This window comes from Canis lupus, chromosome 3 (assembly GCF_003254725.2).
Source record: "Canis lupus dingo isolate Sandy chromosome 3, ASM325472v2, whole genome shotgun sequence".
In the NCBI taxonomy this organism is placed as follows: Eukaryota; Metazoa; Chordata; class Mammalia; order Carnivora; family Canidae; genus Canis; species Canis lupus.
Window position 1 is genome coordinate 25,993,875 of NC_064245.1, and position 20,910 is coordinate 26,014,784.

At 42.8% G+C, this 20,910-nt stretch overlaps 1 protein-coding gene across 3 annotated transcripts in view; it reads right to left on the reverse strand.

Moving 5' to 3' along the window:
* Nucleotides 1–20,910, reverse strand: part of RASGRF2 (Ras protein specific guanine nucleotide releasing factor 2) — a 237,898-nt gene that overhangs the window by 38,580 nt on the left and 178,408 nt on the right. For all 3 annotated transcript variants that reach the window (XM_049108314.1, XM_025437016.3, XM_025437017.3), the window contains one exon: nucleotides 10,118–10,224. In XM_049108314.1, the coding sequence (XP_048964271.1) occupies nucleotides 10,118–10,224 (107 nt within the window). The remainder of the gene's footprint in view (nucleotides 1–10,117; nucleotides 10,225–20,910) is intronic.

Consider the following 20,910-nt stretch of genomic DNA (forward strand, 5'->3'; position numbering starts at 1 on the left):
AATAGTTTCTGATTTTGTATGTTCATTTTGTATTTTCTAGAGCGCTCTGACCAAGAATCCATTTGTGCATCAGGACCCCCTTACGGGTAGATCATTCCACCAGTTTTATGAATGAGCAAGATGGCAAATTACAGAGGACTCTAGCCCAGGGTTCCAGATTTCTCTCCTCACCTGAGTCCTTTCTGACCCAGGGACTAAACTGAAATGTGATGCCCAAGGCCATTTGTTCCAAGGGGAGAAGGACAAGACAGATTTTGATAAAATAATACAGCAGGATGGAATACGATACTGATGCAACGAAGTACCAGCTACTGTACTTCGTGCTGAGGGAATGAGGGGGGGCCACAGGGAACACAAGGGCCTGGCCTAATCAAATAGAGCATTCTCTGTCTTGCCTTGGCTGCCGGCTTGGGAAACCTGAGTTTGCGAACAAACATTGGTTTGTCCCTGGTGGATTTTTGGGATTTTTTTAGCCTGGATGTGCAGAGGTCCATGGGAAGTGGTATGGACAACCAGAAGCAACCGGGCGCTCATCAGTAAAGCTGAGACTAACATAAAAACCGGTGTAGCTGTTGGTTACCTTCCCAGTCGGGGCCCTTATGAAACTATTTGCCAGGTAGAAGCAGGAGACAATGCGCTTGTCATTACACAGAAATAGTTCATAGCTGCCAGCTTCTCACGTTGCTACTAAATTCCCTCTTCTTGGTTCCAGTGTCCCCATCGACACACCCACTGGCAGGAGACGGGAGCCTCATTGTACTTCGGGGATGCTGAGCAGGGGGCCAGCACCCTCATCCACCTGTTGGGGGGAAGTCTGGGGTCTCCTGACCTTTCACCACAGACAGCACTAGCTCCAGCTCCCACCACGGCCAGCTGGGGAGGCTGGTACGGGAGCCTTGCTCTCACCGTCTGAATGCGGGAGGTGCCCCCCTGGCTGTCAGAGGGGAGCCAGCACTCTGCCCCCTAAAACCATACAAATCCTTTGTTCAAGGGACACAGAATAGACTCTGGGACAAAAGTAACTTTTCTAAGGAAAGATTTAGAAATAGAAAAAATGTTGTCAGGGTTGGCATAGGATATTCTCGTGCTTTTGAGTCAGAAGTAGCTTTGTACATTTTGCTTTCAAGCTGTCTGCACCCCAAGAGTTGGCTGACGAGATCAGGGGTTAGAGCATACGCTGGGGAGCCAGCAGCCCGGGTGTGCAACCTGCTTCCACCACCTGCTATCTGTGTCATTTCAGGCAGATTATTTCATCTCCCGAGGCTTCAATTTCCCCATCTGTAAAGCTGGGATAATGACAGTCTCTTAAAAGGTTCAAGTGAGGGGTAAATGATTTTATATTTGAAAACTGCTTAGAACAGTGCCTGACACAAGAGCAAGCGATAAAAGAGACAACAACAAAAAAACAAACAAAACACTGGAAGCCTTGTCATTCGGAATGCACCCCCATAGAGGAAAAGGACACTTCCTTCTAAGTGGGGGGTGATGTCTTCAAGTTGCCTCTAAAGACCATGTGCTCTGTAGCATAATCAGAACAGCCTCAGACCCCAGAGATCATTCCTCTGGCATGTAGTGGCACGTCCCCCCAGCTCAGTGCCAGCTACATATCTTCCTGGGATGAAGGGAAATCTCCTCAAGCAGCAGTAAGGACCTGGGGCAGAGTGGCCTGTAAAGTCCTGGCCCCTTCAGGAGTGCGAGGACAGGAAGCAGCCACACAACACAGACAGTGGTGTGGTCCAGGGAGGCATGCTTTCTCCGGCAAAGAGCTCAAAGAACAGGCACCTGTCCTCTGAAGACAGCCTCACAAGTGGAAGGGGAGCGGTGACTCAAGAGCAGAAACCAAGCAGCGAGTGTGGATGGGAAAGATGCCCAGGGCAGCCTGGCAGGGCCAGGTAGAGATGAGCAGGGGCTGAGCCCAAGGGCAGGCCAGGGCTGGAAGCCAGCTGAGCACTGTCAGTAGGGTCGCCAGGACCTGCCTATTCCATGGCTGGATCTTTTCTTTTTTTAAAAATTATTATTATTATTTTTTTTTATGGCTGGATCTTTCTTACCTGTTTCATTCTCCCACCCACATTGAAAGTCTGTACTATGCTCATCCTTGGCCCAACCTCCATTTCAGATTTGGAACAAAGCATAAATCTGAACTTAGTGCTCTAATTTGATGCCAGATTTAGTGTCTTACTACGCAATGCCAAAAAATTAAAAAATTTAAAAAGGGCACTCTGTCACCTGTCAAAATAACTAACAGAAGAGGTGAACTACATAAACTCCCGTTTTAGGACACCGTGATCCCTGAGGTCTTTGAACACACATAGTCCCTGGCACCCCGGCAACACCCACTTTCCCATCTCTGTTAGTCAACAGGGCATGATCCCACTGGACCACCCACTGGAGGCTGCAGGCTCGAAGCTCAAACACAAGGACACTCACTGGGACATTCCCTACTGGGAAAGAGATTTTGCTTTCAAGCTCTCTGCACCCCAAGAGTTGAGATTTGAGATTTATAATCTTCTTGAGATCATATTCTTTGAGATTTATAATCCCAACACCAATGTTACTTAGAAGTTCTGCTCTACCTACAGACCCAATACAGGTGTGTCCCTCTTTGGCAGGCTTATTGCAAGGGCCGAGTAGAGATGGATGACCTGTAACTTCCTGTTTCAGAGGGATGGGGCAATGCACGAGAGAGGGGTTGTTCTGAGCTGGATGTCGGGGAGCCGGGTCGGCTCACTGCTGTACTTCTGAGAGGTCTAGAGCTGTACAGTTATGCTGTAGTCTCTAGCCACATGTGGCCAGTTAAACTTCATTAAATTAAATAACATTAATTTGGCACTACAGATACTGAATGTTCCCACCAGTATAAATGGTTCACTGGGGTCAGTGGAAATGGAACCTTTCTGAGACCTCATCCCTCCACTGGTCAAATCGGGGGGAACAACATTTGCCTGGGTTTCGGCCTGTGGCTCTGCCGAAGGCAGCCATCTGTCATGTCCTGAGGATCCGTCTCTAACAGTGACTCTTGTAGGTCCTACTTCATGTAATCCTCAAAATCAGTAGTAGAAAGACATGACCTCATCCACACTCAGATAGAAGGAGAAATGGAGAGCCTAGAGGAGCTTTGCTCGGCCACACGGCTAATAAACAGGGAGGGGATTTCAATTCAGATAACTTTGACCCGAAGCCTGTGCTCCCCACCACGGCCCCACTGCTTTTCCAGCAGGCTTCTGAAGGCCCCTCTGCTCCGACATCCATGCTACCCGGACACAGTGGCCCAAGGTCAGAACCTACCGGGAGTTTTGGAGGTGTGAAAGCTTTCACCTCAACTACTATGCATGGCTCCACAGTGGAGCTGTGAGAGCTGCTAATTCTTGTCTTATACCCCAAACTACATTTATTTCTTCAATGTGTTCAGGAAGTGTTACAGAATATGGATTCTAACGAAAAAGACTGTAGGATCTGTGTGCATTTTTACATTTTACATGATAAAGCATATATAAAGCCCTCGTTAAAAATAAAAAAAAAAAAAGCCCTCGTAATTGGAAAAGTATGTATGTATGTAAAAAGTATCATCCAGAGTGTTAAAAGAGCAAACCAGGGAAAACGAGTATAATTAGCAGATAAAAGGTTTTATCCTTAATATAGAAATAGTACATAATATCATAAGATCAACACTAAAACTAGCAGAAGATTGGGCAGTGCCCAGGAAGAGGGGCATGGGCTGGGAGGGGCCTCTTGGGTGCTATCCCATCCTGATCAGGGTGGTAGGTGTACAGGTGTGGTCAAAGGTAAAAAGTCGCTGAGCCACACCCTAAGTTTAGTGCCCTTTCTATGAAGAATGTGATCTCCAGGTAAAATGCAACAAAGCATCTAAACTGAAATATAAACTCCAGAGTTCTTCAGCAGCAGCTAAATGTGGGCTCTCTCTGTCCCCCAGACCATGAATGAAGGAGGACTGAAGTGAGTTAGAAACCTAACAGCTGAGTTATTTTGATACAGTCTGTGAAGCTGCTCTCCTGAGATGACCTGCACTTCCTGTATCACAAACAGTGACGTCATCGTCAAGCAGTGGTACTGTTTTTCACTGATCACAGTAAACTGCTCTGTCCACCATCCTTCTCCACCCCGCATATATTTTGGGCAAGCACTGAAGTCTTTGAGAACCTTTAGGTATGAGACTTCTCTCTTCAATCAAAATGTCCAGTCCAGTACATTAATCAAAGTTCCAGTTCAGTCCAGAATAAGACATTTCCTTCCTGGCATAGCTGGGCCTGCCCTCAGCCTGGCAGTCTACCTAAAGGCCCCTGTTCTTTCCCCAACACCTCCTCTCCGCTTCTCGCCTTCCTTTTCTCTTCTTTTCTTTTCTTTTTTCTTTTCTTTTCTTTCCTTTTCCTTTCAATATTTTATTTATTTGACAGAGAGAGTGAGAGAGAGAGAGAGAGAGAGCACAAACGGGGGGAGGGGCAGAGGGAGAGGGAGAAGCAGACTCCCTATGGGGCAGGGAGCCGACCCAGGGCTCCACCCCAGGACCCAGGACCTGATCCAAAGGCAGACACTTAACTGACCGGCCTACCCAGGCCACTCCTCGCTTTCCCTTCTTGCTTCCACTGTCCAGCATATAGAACATCACCTAACATGCTGGGGCAGGCGGAGCCAAGCTCGGCTCTGGATATAGCAGATGGACAGTGGCTAAGTCTTGAGGGGCACCTGGTGGGATTTTGGGAGTTCTCTCCACGGGAGACGTAAGGCCAGTACCCCTGACTCAGGCAATGTCTGGATCCTTTCACACTCACATCTGCCCTGTGTCTGGCACACTCCAGTGCTCAATTCTTGTTAGTGAATGAATGAAGGAGGTGAGGGAAAAGAGAGGAAGTAGCAACGTTTCCTTCATAAACTCCTTTAGGAAGGAGATTTTCATGTGAATTGGTCAGTTTTATCTGATCTCATGCTTTTAAAACATTCCCCTTAACCTACAGTTAAGAAAATGAGTGACCATTTCATTCTGGTCACTTGTCCCTCAGACAGTAACCCAGGGTCTGATGGAGCAGGCTGTAGCCTGTGGACACAGCTGCAGGCTCCTTTATTAGTGCCACTCCACGGTATGTAAAATCCCTCGAACAATCGGGACAGAAGAATCTTTCCAGAATCAGTGGGTCTATAAGGCAATTCGGGAAAATCAAAATTGCTATAGATTGTACGCACCAGGCCTCTCACAGACACTCGAGTGTCAGCCTCAAAGCCCCTCCCTCTCCCATCTGTGCACAGAGGACAAAGCAGTCCTGGGAGCATGGGGTTAAAAGCACTGCAGGCCCCGAAACCTATAGACACCCTGGAATTGTGCAAATGTCCACACACGTCTCCTGCTAGGAGACACTGGAGCTGTGTGTGGACACCTAACAAAAATACTTCCTTCTCTCTGATTTTCTGAACACACAGCGCTGAGTTCTGGTCCCTCAGTGGCCTTAGTTCTGTCCTGGCTGACTTTGCATATTTTAAATGCTAGAGAATGAGCAACAGCAACATTAACCTGTAAACTCTATTTGATAACTTTTCCTGGGCATCTCCCATGAACCCTGCATTGCAGAGCCCTGAGGAAGCAGACACAACGATGAAGGAGACACATCCCATCTACAGGGAATTAAGAGCTCCTTGTAGGGGGAGGAAATGTTCATCTCCTATCCTTAGCTGGAAGGGAAAGTTGGTCACACCCACCCACAGTGTACTTTATGTCTTTCCTGCTTCTCGATTCAATGTTGCCTTTAAACCTCTTTACTACATCCTCGGGGGAGGCAAGAGATGGAGGGTTGTTCTCATTCTCAGAAGAGAATATTAACACCCAGTGAGGCCAAGGGACCAAATCAGCCCCCACAGAAGATATAGTGACAGAGCTCGAAGAAGAACTCGTGTATCCCGACTCTACTAACCCACAGACAAAACATGTGGGAGACACCCAGGGAAGACTTGTGGCTTCACTTTCATCAAGAAAGGCAACACATGAGTGAAAAAGCAAAACAAAATGAGGAGAAACTAGGGCAGAACATGTAACGGATGAAAAATTTTAGAATCAGAATAAAAAACCACAATATTCTAGCCTTGCCAAATACTTACTAAAGGAAAGGCTAGAAGATTCCAGAAAGGCATTCTAGTACACACTGCAGGGAAGGAGTTGAGGGTGACATCCTAGGGAAATTTTATTTCTCTGGAGAACCAACACTCATAATACTGTAACTCTCTCCCGAATGAAGTTCAGGGTCGTATCTGCCAATATTAGTTATCCTTGATGAGATGGGAAATGATGAAAAAATTCTATTGTTCAAGCCCTTCATATTTTGTATATCATAATTGTTTTGTATATCTTATATAATGATTTTACATAAAATTGTAAGGTACTTCTGAAAGAAATTGAAGAAAACACAAAGAGATGGAAAAATATTCCATGCTCATGGATTGGAAGAATTAATATTGTGAAAATGTCAATGCTACCCAGGGCAATTTACACATTCAGTGCAATCCCTTTCAAAATACCATGGACTTTCTTCACAGAGTTGGAACAAATAATCTAAAGATTTGTGTGGAATCAAAAAAGACCCTGAATAGTCAGGGGAATACTGAAAAAGAAAACCAGAGCCAGGGGCATCCCAATGCCAGATTTCAGGTTGTACTACAAAGCTGTGATCATCAAGACAGTGTGGTACTGGCCCAAAAACAGACACAGAGATCAATGGAACAGAATAGAGAACCCAGAAATGGGCCCTAAACTCTATGGTCAACTAATATTCAACAAAGCAGGAAAGACTATCCACTGGAAAAAGGACAGCCTCTTCAATAAGTGGTGCTGGGAAAATTGGACCGCCACATGCAGAAGAATGAAACTAGACCACTCTCTTTCACCATACACAAAGATAAATTCAAAATGGATGAAAGATCTAAATGTGAGACAAGATACCATCAAAATCCTAGAGGAGAACACAGGCAACACCCTTTTTGAACTCGGCCACAGCAACTTCTTGCAAGATACATCCACGAAGGCAAAAGAAACAAAAGCAAAAATGAACTATTGGGACTTCATCAAGATCAAAAGCTTCTGCACAGCAAAAGAAAGAGTCAAAAAACTAAAAGACAGCCTACAGAATGGGAGAAGATATTTGCAAATGATCTATCCGATAAAGGGCTAGTATCCAAGATCTATAAAGAACTTATGAAACTCAACAGCAAAGAAACAAACAATCCAATCATGAAATGGGCAGAAGACATGAACAGAAATCTCACAGATGAAGACACAGGCATGGCCAACAAGCACATGAGGAAATGCTCTGCATCACTGGCCATCAGGGAAATACAAATCAAAACCACAATGAGATACCACCTCACACCAGTGAAAATGGGGAAAATTAACAAGATAGGAAACAACACATGTTGGAGAGGATGCGGAGAAAGGGGAACCTTCCTGCACTGTTGGTGGGAATGTGAACTGGTGCAGCCACTCTGGAAAACTGTGTGGAGCTTCCTCAAAGAGTTAAAAATAGACCTGCCCTACGACCCAGCAATTGCACTGCTGGGGATTTACCCCAAAGATACAGATGCAGTGAAACGCCGGGACACCTGCACCCCGATGTTTCTAGCAGCAATGGCCACAATAGCCAAACTGTGGAAGGAGCCTCGGTGTCCATCGACAGATGATGGATAAAGAAGCTGTGGTTTATGTATACAGTGGAATATTATTCAGCCATTAGAAATGACAAATACCCACCATTTGCTTCGACGTGGATGGACCTGGAGGGTATTATGCTGAGTGAAGTAAGTCAATCGGAGAAGGACAAACATTATATAGTTTCTTCATACGGGGAATATAAGAAATAGTGAAAGGGTTTAAAGGGGAAAGGAGAGAAAATGAGTGGGAAATATTAGTGAGGGGGACAGAACATGAGAGACTCCTAACTCTGGGAAATGAACAAGGGGTGGTGGAAGGGGAGGTGGGCAGGGTGACAGGGTGACTAGGTGACGGGCACTGAGTGGGGCACTTGATGAGATGAGCACTGGGTGTTATGCTGTATGTTCACATATTGAACTCCAATGAAAAAAATATACAAAAAATGTTTTTAATTGTCTCAGGATGGAAGACTAGATGTCTGAGCAATTTGTACCATCCACGTCTGTCCCCAACATAGGGAGGGTCTGAGAAGCTGGGTTTCTCAGCATGGGCCCCCTAAGCGGATGACGAAGTGCCTCCCCACATCCAAGCACACCTTAAGTAACAGGCAGCGAAGTATCTCAACTGTCTGAACAACAGCAAACACTTAGGGTCTTTCAAGATTACAGCTAAAGGCCCCAGAACACACTGAATAACGAGACCCTTGCTTTCATATCAATCCACTTTCTGTTCCGGGGACTTGCTGCTTTTCTTTCTAATCCCGGCTGGATGCATGTATCCATGCAGCCAGTCAAGCCAGATGATCACACCTGCCTGCACATCTCTATCGTACAAGCAAGGGATTCAGCCCACCCATCTCCCCATCCATGAGCTCTCTTCACCCAAAGTAAAGTAAGCCCAGCATATCGTAAATTGGTTCACGACTCTTTTCCTAGCCACTGCAAGGGTTCTATGCAAATTGGGAGGGATTCCTGTTTCAGATCATTAGAAAAAGAGGGCACTGGGGAGGGAGGGAAAGGAGGTGAGGCTGACAGGGAAGCAAGATTAGAGGTTTCAGAGAAGATTTGCAGATAGGAGGGGGCTGGGCTTGCACTTGCAGCAGGGGAGACAATCGAGCGGGCACCTGCTAAGCCTTGTGTACTGAAACTACTCTGCACCTCTGAAGCCACTGGAGCCCTGGGAATCAAAAGCCAGAGGGGAATGGGACAGTCAGACACAGGAGAAACCTCATTATCATGCACCTGCAATGAGGCAAGCGGGACCTACAAGCAGCTCCCTCAGATTATGAGGAAGAGAGATGAGACATTTTCCATGGGCTCAGGATGGTTTCAGAATTTGAGTCATAGGGGATCCATTTTTCTTTATTCAAGAGGTGTAAGATAAAATTTTTACATCCTATATTTAACATGCTACCTTCATTTTTATTTTAATTTACATTTAAGAACTGTCATGGGCTAACTGATGGTGAGGCCCAAATCCCACTTTTCCCAATTAGTGTATTCTCCTTGCACAGGGATTCCAGGACTCTGGCTCTCTCATGGACTGTTGTTACCAAGGGCCGTGCTGCAGATCCGCGACAGATCTGAGAATATAATGAAGGGAGACCCGGGAACGCCTCCTTTCCCTTTTTCTTTATTAATTAGCATTTTACTCACACTTTATATGATTAACATGTTCTCATCTGAGCCATGCAGGGTCCCCTTCCCTCTCTTGAAAACTCTCCTGGCAGGTGCTAGCCACCACATGTGCGCCAGAGCCCCCCCTTTATTTGGCAGTGGGTCACAAAAGGACAACACATGTCTCAAGCCAATGAAGCGAAGGACGCTCAAGCCAATGAAGTGAAGGACGTCCTTTATTTTGTGAAATTATGAAATGGGTGTAAATTTTACGAACATATACTGAAAACACACAAACAATTATCAAGTAGGTGTCCCGTCAGCATGATGCAATTTAAAAAAAGAATATTAGGAACCAGAACATCAAAGACATGAAGCTACATACCTTCTAAATCAGCCTGAGAAAATACTTCCAGACCAGACACCAGACTGCTCTAATCTCCAAGGGCACCTGCTGTTTACCTGAGGGGTATGAGTACCTTCTGCTTACCCCCAGCACGGCCACACTTGGCGCAATCCCACCTATGGTGACAGCCCTATGAAGAGCACTCCCTGGGTGGCACAGGCCAGCGCTTCCAGCACCCACAGCCGGGGGCTGCTGCCTCATAAGATCAGGAAAGAGAGGAGCCCTGCTTCACCTCGCGTCATGCCAGATAGGAGACAGTGGATATTTGGCAAACAGGCACATGTTTACTTTGATCCAAAGGTCTATCCCATTTCTTCCCTTTCTGTTCTCATTCCAAGGTTTCTCTAACTCTAAGACTCAGAAGGCATTTTACAAATATAACAACTTAGAAACTTGGTTTTTTAAAAAAATAATCCTTGAAAGTCATTAGCAATGCCAATATATTACCTGTGCGTGCTTTGAGACCCAGTGACGGAGGACATTCAGGACTCGATTGGTGGCTGTTCTTCGAATAATAAACTCTTTGTCACATGTCCTCTCAGTGTTGTTAAATCCTTAGGAAAAGAATAAACACATGCATCACCATTATTTTTTTTTTAAAGATTTATTTATTCATGACAGAGAGAGAGAGAGAGAGAGGCAGAGACACAGGCATAGGGAGAAGCAGCTCCATGCCGGGAGCCCGATGTGGGACTTGATCCTGGGTCCCGGGATCAGAGCCTGAGCGGAAGGCAGATGCTCAACCACTGAGCCACCCTGGCATCCCCACACACATATATTAAAGCCAATCCCTAGGAATCTGGAAAAGGTCACTTATCTTAGGACATTGGTTAGTGGACGCTCACAAATACACCTTGGCAGAGAGGTATGCATGGCTTCAGACCGTTGTGAATTCTGCTTACTTACCTATTATACCCTCAACAGTGAGGCTACCACACAGATGCAGGTGCAATTAAATGAATTATGTGCACACATTTATTAAAGGCCACTGGTGAAAGCTAACGCTGATGTAATGACATTTCATTTACGCCTGCCTTGTTCTAGAACATAAAGCTAAAGAAAGTTTTAACAAATCATTTAAGTGAACATTAGTTTATACTTTTGCCCCAAAGTCATTACACAACCAATAACATTTTCTTTTCTTTTCTTTTCTTTCTTTTTTTGGTAAAGATTTTATTTATTTATTCATGAGAGAGACAGAGAGAGAGAGAGGCAGAGACACAGAGGGAGAAGCAGGCTCCATGCCAGGAGCCTGACGTGGGACTCAATCCCGGGTCTCCAGGATCACGCCCTGGGCTGAAGGCAGACACTCAGCTGCTGAGCCACCCAGGGATCCCAATAACATTTTCAGTATTTTAGATGGATTAGCTCATATCTTGCCTCATAGATGAGACAAATAGCTTATTATGCACCCACTTTTAGAGAAGCAGGACAGCGTAGTGGTTAAGAACATGAACTCCATGAACAGCCAGACTGGGTTCAAATCCCTGTTGTTCTACCTTGGCAAGTGGTGGCCTCTCTGTCACTGGTCTCCTCATGTCCTGCATGAGCTAATATTCACCTACCCCACAGAGTTACCATGGAGACTAAGTTAGTTAATACAGATTAAGCATTTAGAATGGCACTTGGTACAATAGTGAGAGCTCAATAAATGCTTGCTCTTAGGACATACACTTCAGTGTTGGTTGAGTGTCTTTGGTTCCTCTCTTTGCCAGTATAGGTCTCTTTTTCTTGGCCACCTTTTCACTCTCAAGAAACTATTTAAGTTTTTTTCTATTGAGTCTCTGTTTTAAAAATGTTTACCTTCCCATCATAATTAAGTGACATGTTTCCTTTAAAAATGAATGCAAGCCTTATATAACTTCACTGGCAAACTTCTTGAAAGTTGTCTAAACTCATCTAATTCCATGTCCTCATCTTCTATATGCTCTACACCCTACTCCAAGCTTCTCACCCCATTTTGCCACCCAAACAGCTCCTGATAAGGTCACTAGTAACCTGCATGTCCCTATATCCAAGCGATATCCATCATCTCCCCATTGGAAAGCTCATCTGATGGACACCTATAAGCAAATCCTTATGTATTTATATCCCCAAATCTCTTCTCTGAGCTCTGGATCCATACATCCAACTGCTTCTTGATATTTTCCTCTTAAATATTTCAAAACCCTCAGACCCAATCTGTAAAAGAAGAAAAAGCCATGGCCTTTCCACCAAACATTGACCTTATCCAGTGTTCCCTATCTCATTAAAGGAACATCACTAGCCATCCACTTATATACGCTAGAAACTTTGGAATTGTCCCTGGCCCATCACTCGGCTTCTTCCTAATAATTTTATCTGGTAAGTAAATCTCAAATCTGTCCATACCTTCAACTCTACAAAGCCAAAATTGACCTTGAGCTACCAGCAACTCTCAATCTGGTCTACTGACAATAGTCCTGTAACTGGTCTCCTTTGTCATTCTTGCTTCCTCAGCTCTGTTCTCCTCCCTCAAATGAGAAAGATCTTTTCCAAAGCCAAATTATATGTATCATTCCCCCTTCTAAAGCCCTTCAATGACACTTATGATAAACAGAAAAATTCCTTAACACAGCCCACAGGGTCTTTCACAGTTAGACTCCTAGCTCCTTCTCAGCCTTTTCTGGAACCATATTCTTCTCACTTCTCCTCTTTTATCTCACCACCCTTCTTTAAGTCCTTCATCCACACTCCAGGGCCTTTATACATACTGCCCTGGACCTGACACATTTATCGCTCCCCTTTTCACTCAGTGAAAGCTCTTGTTGTTTATTTCACTTCCCCAGTTGAGCCTGAGTTGAACAAAATCAACGGATCTCACAGCACCATGCACATTTATTTTCTGGTATTTGTTACATGTGCAATTTTACATTTATTTATGTAGCTAGGGATTGGGTATGTTTTTGCTGAGCACAACAAGCACATATCTGGCGTGTAGCAATGCTGTACATGGTATATATCTGCTGAATAAATGAATGAAAGCCTGGAAAGCACAAATTTACTAAAAACATAGTGAATGTGATTTGAACGTAAAGATGATGGAGTAAAAGACTAAATGAACAGTCCTCAGTGTTTATGAATGAGTTAGACCAAAAAAGATCTATGAGCTTTTTGAGCGCAGAGGCCCCCTTTCCATATTGCTCTTTGGATGTCGACAGTCATCTTCTACCTTTTAGTGTACACTGTCAGAGGACAGTGATGATGTGATCTTGGCAGAATAGATACTTTTTAAAAAATCTGTTACTATTAAAAGCTTATAAATTCTGGGTAAAATACAATACATATCTTTTAAAGCGCATAGCTGAGTTCTCAAGAAAATAAGGAATTTTCTAGGGTCAAACACACAGAGATCTGAACCAGAACCAAGCCTCTGAACTGATGCTAGCCGCCCCAAGAGGAAAGCAGCTCACCAGTCTGGGTAACACAGGATTTAGATTGTAAATCCATGTGGTTCAGGAGAAGAAGCTTCAGGACCTTCATGAAGTATGGGTGAGAGAATGTCAATTGAAACTCCCACATAAAGCTAGAACTCACAAAAAACCAGTCTGTCTGTGAAAGAGTAGATTAGGAGGAAAAGTGCTCTAAGTGCACAGGAGACAGTGAAGAAGCTTATCTGTCTCAGCCTGAATCTCAGTGGCAGTGGGGAAAAAAGCCTCCCTGAGAACTCACAGCCAACAGCCCACTTTATGTAGATTTGAAGCTCATATTAAGCCCCTATTGGGTGGTCTGTCTCTAAATGTGAAGCTACAAAGTGGCCCAGGCCAGTGATAATCCTGAGACCCCTGACAAAAGTATACACAAAACCTCTCTGGAGGGACAGAAACTCAACCTCAGCCTGTAGTGGATTATCAGAAATCAATCAATCAATCCCCAAAGAAAAACTCACAATCCAAAATTACAAAACACTCAAACTCTCTGTCATGAACACTCTGTCACGAACACAGATCAGTAGAAACAGGGATGAGGAACTCCCCACCCCACCCCTCCACCATTACCAAGAATTCCAGGTACCAGTACTATCATATAGATCCAGTTTAAACATCCTAAAATTAAAACGTTTACAAAGACTAATGATATAAAAGTGGGAACTGAAAACATGATAAAAGAATAAAAAATTTTTAAAGTCAGATTTTACAAGAACCACATAAAACTTCTTCAAGCTAATATAATTGTTCTTTCAAATATTGTTAGAAAAATAGATGAGTTGAAATAAGAAACTCAAAGGATAGATAAATACTGATTAGATAGACCTCACTGAATAAACAAACAATAAAGTGGAAAGAGATTTTAAAAAGATTTCAGCAAAGTACTCAAATGCAGCACAAGCAGTTAAAGAGAGAAAGCAGAAAAAAGGGTATTAAAAGACATGGAAGAAAGAGAAGTTCCAACAAAAAATCAGAAGGACAATATAGGAAAAGAATTGTTCTAGACTCGATGGAAGACATGAATCTTCAGGCTCAGGAACTGCAATGAATCCTAAGCAGGATAGATAAAATGAAAACCACACCCAGAAAAACTGCAAAATGATGGAACTCCCAGACAAAGATACCACTGAAGCAACTGGTGAGGATATATTGATGATCTATAAAGGGAAAGGCAGGTGAAAAGGATAGGAAATGGTATGGGGAATGAGTGAAGTAGATGGGAAGGCTCAGATCAACCATACTAGAGACTTCAACTGGAGTGAGAGCTGGGGAATAATAAGGCACCATCATGTTGCTAGAGGATGAAAGCCAAAAGCTCTTGGAACACTGAAAAAGGGTAATGGGGCAGGGCCCCCCACCTGCATATATAAGGATGACCAATTAATGAGATGAGAACAGAAGATGGGAGTGAGGAAGGAACAGAAATATCAAAATCAAAGTGAAATGTTAAGAAAGAAAAGCTATTTTAACAGAGCTGCTGCTACTCCTTTAATGTACTTTGGAAAAAGCATCTCTCTCTACTGGTGTCTTTGTGGCTGTGTTAGGGGTGGGTGGCAGAGCAATTTATTTTCAAAGACAGGCAAAATAAAAGGCAAGGAACATTCTTCTGCTCTCCAGGTTATTTAGTGTCACACATTAAAAGTCCACTTAAGGGATTTTCTTTATAAAATTTCAAATATTTACATAAATTCAAATCTCAATCTCTACTACCATTTAGGTTAGGATTTGATTACACTGTTTGGATGTTCTTCATACCTCCTTCTAATTACCACATTATTTATCTTTTCTGTAGAGATCATAGCTTGGTAAGTTCTCAGTATCCCTGCTGCTTGGGGCTTATCACCTGCTGCCACTTGTAGTACTCAACATTCTCTTGGAAAGTGACCAGGTACTCACTTAAGCAATCTCCAGCAACAAAAATGGGCACTTGGGGCAGCTGGAGCAATCTACAGCTAGTAGGAAAAATGACTAGGATAGCAGGACCAGCCACAGGCAGGACCGCCCTTCCAAGTGCTGCAGGAATGTGGAGAACTAGGGAGGAAGGCTCCAAAGACCCACATTCCTCTGTGCCCTTCCCAAGGCAGGCCAGCCCTATATGGTTCCAGGACGAACAAGAAGTAAAGTCCAGAGCAAATTACTGGACCTCTCTGTGGCTCAGTTTCCTAACTTGTAAAATGGGCAGGATAAACCACATAAAGTTATGTTAAATATTAAATAATTCTTGTAAAACAAAGTACTCAATGAAATCATATTTATTATAATTATGTTCGCACCTCGAGGTGGCTTCATCCATCCACCGCCCTGATCCAGTGGCCCTTACTAAATACCTTTGACAGAAAGCTAGTTATAAGCACATGTGAAAGCAGTAAGGATGTGATGGACATCAACTTATTTCCTTCCTGAAGAGCCTTTCTCACTGCTTGATCAACAGATGGAGACCTTTGATTTTCTAGAGAAATACTCTCTCAATTCTATTTAAACCAGCAACAATTTAGAAATTCCCTAAACCAGATACATGAACCATATTTCTGAGGGGCATACCTGTAGCAAATGCTGATAGATTAAGTTTTATAAAAGGAGCTACTGCTTATTCATGAACTGAAATTAATGCCTTAACTGGGTTCCCATGTGCTCTCACCTAATCAGATATGCTTGTCTCCCCATTTTTCACAGACTTTAAAGCTATGTGATCAGAGTAACAGTTTTCCATCACCCATCAGATTTTCTCCTTATTTTAAGCCACCATCTAAATTGGGGGCTGCTTGGGCACTATTTATTTCTGAATTTAAGCATGAACTACACAGCTCATTGGTGACAACATCCATGTGGAAGCCATTCTATCCTAGAATCACAGATCCACCCCCAAGGAGTTCTTGTGCCATTCTTTGGAATAGCAAATAGAAAATCTCCGCAGGGCTTTATATATCTTTCACTTGTCAAGTGTGACAGCACAATGAAACCACATATACCAGGAGAGTTTCTTTTATAAATACATACATCTGGAGCACCAGCATCTCAAGATTCCCGTCTTTCCAATTTTTGTAAATTCTTCTTCATTTGTAGGCACTGGTCAAAATAACTAATGTGAGCAACAAAAGCCATCTGGGAAAGTGCTAAGAACCAAACCCCCATTCATGTGAATTTAAGAATGAGATTCAACTTTATGGTCCCTCCCCCAGATATCTTGTGAGCCACGCCATCCCTCATAGCAACTGACAGATGTGACACCTCTCTCATTAAATGGACACTCCGTTCATGTCTTTTGCCCATTTCATGATTGGATTGTTTGTTTCTTTGGTGTTGAGTTTAAAAAGTTCTTTATAGATCTTGGAAACTAGCCCTTTATCTGATATGTCATTTGCAAATATCTTCTCCCATTCTGTAGGTTGTCTTTGAGTTTTGTTGACTGTATCCTTTGCTGTGCAAAAGCTTCTTATCTTGATGAAGTCCCAATAGTTCATTTTTGCTTTTGTTTCTTTTGCCTTCGTGGATGTATCTTGCAAGAAGTTACTATGGCCGAGTTCAAAAAGGGTGTTGCCTGTGTTCTTCTCTAGGATTTTGATGGAATCTTGTCTCACATTTAGATCTTTCATCCATTTTGAGTTTATCTTTGTGTATGGTGAAAGAGAGTGGTCTAGTTTCATTCTTCTGCATGTGGATGTCCAATTTTCCCAGCACCATTTATTGAAGAGACTGTCTTTCTTCCAATGGATAGTCTTTCCTCCTTTATCGAATATTAGTTGCCCATAAAGTTCAGGGTCCACTTCTGGATTCTCTATTCTGTTCCACTGATCTATGCGTCTGTTTTTGTGCCAGTACCACACTGTCTTGATGACCACAGCTTTGTAGTACAACCTGAAATCTGGCATTGTGATGCCCCCAGATATGGTTTTCTTTTTTAAAATTCCCCTGGCTATTCGGGGTCTTTTCAGAAATCTCACAGAAGAAGACATAGACATGGCCAACATGCACATGAGAAAATGCTCTGCATCACTTGCCATCAGGGAAATACAAATCAAAACCACAATGAGATACCACCTCACACCAGTGAGAATGGGAAAAATTAACAAGGCAGGAAACCACAAATGTTGGAGAGGATGTGGAGAAAAGGGAACCCTCCTACACTGTTGGTGGGAATGTGAACTGGTGCAGCCACTGTGGAAAACTGTGTGGAGGTTCCTCAAACAGTTAAAAATATACCTGCCCTACGACCCAGCAATTGCACTGTTGGGGATTTACCCCAAAGATACAAATGCAATGAAACGCTGGGACACCTGCACCCCGATGTTTCTAGCAGCAATGGCCACGATAGCCAAACTGTGGAAGGAGCCTCGGTGTCCAACGAAAGATGAATGGATAAAGAAGATGTGGTTTATGTATACAATGGAATATTACTCAGCTATTAGAAATGACAAATACCCACCATTTGCTTCAACGTGGATGGAACTGGAGGGTATTATGCTGAGTGAAGTAAGTCAGTCAGAAAAGGACAAACATTATATGTTCTCATTCATTTGGGGAATATAAATAATAGTGAAAGGGAAAATAAGGGAAGGGAGAAGAAATGTGTGGGAAATATCAGAAAGGGAGACAGAACATAAAGACTGCTAACTCTGGGAAACGAACTAGGGGTGGTAGAAGGGGAGGAGGGCGGGGGGTGGGAGTGAATGGGTGACGGGCACTGGGTGTTATTCTGTATGTTAGTAAATTGAACACCAATAAAAAAAAAAAAAAAAAAAAAAAAAAAAAAAAAAAAAAAATAAATGGACACTCCGTGGTGAAGGGATTTCATTTCAAGCATCTTTGTAGGCCCTCCAGGTTGGCACACAGGCACTCAGCAGTTAACTTTTCTTAATAAAAATCGCATCACTCCCTCCAGAAACTATTTGATAGTGTCTGCAGGTGCTTTATATCTGAAGTTAAGGCATCCTTTCACTGTATTACTGTGATGACCACACATTTGAAATCTATCACAACCAGACCATACAATAAAGTAGTGGGGAGGGAGACAAGGAAGTTGAAAAATAGGGGGGGAAAAGGGAAAGTTTCATTTTATTCTTCAAATGGTATGACGCTCAGCCAACTTCATTGCCTACTATGTAAGAGGCAAGCAAAATAATGTTAGATGGAAATAAGATTACACATAGGTGGATCATGGGTCAGTCCAGTAAGAGCTACCCTGAGGCTCCAGAGGACAAACTATAAAAGTCAAGAAGTTCTTGAGCATACTCATTTTAACATCAGAAGTAGATCACCCAGAATTGGACTGTGGAGCTCTTATTAATTTCAGCAAAGTATCTTTAAGCCATCCTTCAGAATTGGTGAGGAAAGTTAGAGTACATTCACAAAGAGCTGAAAACCACAGAGGTTATAATGTTTTTTTTGTTTGTTTGGTTTTTTGTTTTTTGTTTTTTTTTTTTTAGAGGTTATAATGTTATCAGTGGTCCATGGTGGTGGGCTGCCCAGGAGAAAAAGTAAATGCTAACTATTGGTTACTTTATATCCAGGACCTCTTTCTTGTGTTTTTATCCCCACTATCCAGCACTGCTGGTCTTAATAAATTTAAGCTTGTTGAATAACTGCAATGTGATCATTTTAATGTCCACATCAGTGAGGGAATTAAGAAAAGTCTATCAATGATCATCATTTTTCACTTTATACAAATAAAGCTCGATCTCTCCAATAACATCAATGTTATCAATATGCTTTGCATAATCTAGTAAATATTGTTCAAAAAATGTCATATAATTGGTTTGTATACCTCCATGCAGGTTTAAACCACCTGCATGAATCTTCCAGAAATCCTGGGTAACTGTGTTCCTTACTCTGAAACATGTCTGCAGGAACAAGCAAAGGATGCTTCTTCTCCTACTGTGCCCCCCTTTGCTTCTGTCACCAAATACTCTCCCCACTCTGTGCCCAATCCTCCAATTTTTCCACCACTACCTCATCCCTTGGTTCTTGGTCTGTGCTCCAGATGATTCCATTCAGTTCTCACTCCCTCAGGGACATAACTCTGTCTCATGGTTTTTCTATGCCCTCCAACCTGACACCTCCGGTTCCTGTATGCCCCCAAATCCCTCATTTCAAGACTCTTATGAGAGATTTCCACCTAATGACACATTCTACCCTAATAAGAAGTACACCCAAAAATTCAATGTATGTTTCTTGCTCTCAAGTTCCTCCCCATCTTAACTTTCCTATTGAGTTAATGGGATAACCACAGTTTCAGCTTCTCAGGTGGGAAAATCTCACTCTTCTCTGTCTCTCCTTTGTTTTTCCCATTCAGTCAACAACTACTGTTAACTTTTTGGTAGCATCTGTCAGATTTATCCCCTTTTCTCCACTCTTCTGCCACAATGCTAAGTCTACGTTCTTCACACATGTGTAGTAGCTACTGTCTCCTAGGTAAGTCCTCCTTTCATTCTCTGTCCTTCTATTCTTCCTCCAACCCTAATTCAATTATTCAATCAATACCTATAGAGCATCTACTTTGTTCCAGGTACAGTGTAGGTGCTGTAGGAATAAGCGATGTGGTCCCTGATCTCATGGAGTTTGCTCTGTAAATGGAGAAATGATAGCCTCCAAACAAGTAAAACACCAAAATGTATAACTCGAAACCTGCAGATGAGCAAGTTGCTTGCCTCTTCAAACTGACCTTAAATATTCCTTTTATTGTTATTGTCTCAGTACAAGTACTTCTAATGTCTCCTTACTGTACACTGAGCCAAGTATAAAATATTTTCCTAGATATGAAGTGAATAAATTACTTAAGATCACAAAGCTAGTATACTGAAAAAAATAGGTAAGTACAGACAAGCAGATTTGCATATATACAATGCTAAACATCATGAGAACAGTGTTCTATTGCTGAGATATGCATGAGACAATGAACAAACGCTGCATAGTGGTTTTTGTTGTTTGTTTTTACCTACTTACAAGTGTGTTCTTATCTCTGTTTTTAAGTTCTTCTCCTTATATTAACCTGAGGTTTTCTCTCTAAGTACAATTAACCATAACAATAAAAAAAACATATTTTTCTAGACTGAGGAAAAGCAGCTCAGCAGGCTTATTGTTATGTGATAAAAAATACATGAGGAATGGCAAAATCAATATTCTTTCATTTGCTTTCATTTTTCAAGGAAATAAGTAAGACTGTCAGCTGCATTGTTTTTATGGATTTTTAAAAATGTCTAGATTTTTTTTTTTTTTAGAGAAAGAGAACAGGTACATAATTTGAGGGAAAGAAGCAGAGAGAGAGAGAGAGGGAGAATCTTTAGCAGGCTCCATGCCCAGCACAGAGTTCGATGCGACGCTTGATCTCATGACCCTGAGATCATGACCTGAACCTAAATCAAGAGTTGGATGCTGGGATCCCTGGGTGGCGCAGCGGTTTGGCGCCTGCCTTTGGCCCAGGGCGCGATCCTGGAGACCTGGGATCGAATCCCACATCGGGCTCCCGGTGCATGGAGCCTGCTTCTCCCTCTGCCTGTGTCTCTGCCTCTCTCTCTCTCTGTGACTATCATAAATAAATAAAAATTAAAAAAAAAAAAAAAAAAAAAAAAAGAGTTGGATGCTCAACTGATTGAATCACCCAGGTGCCCCTGAGCTGTCTAGATTCTTAAAGGAATGATTATATACCAGACTTAAAACTTACAAAAACCTTTGTGTATTATTTCTATTTTCACAATTCCAGAAAACATATTCCTTGCTTTTACAGATGAGAAAACTCAGGCTCAGAGAAGTCCAGTAGCCACGCAAAGGTACAGATAGTAAAATCCATGGCCAGATGAT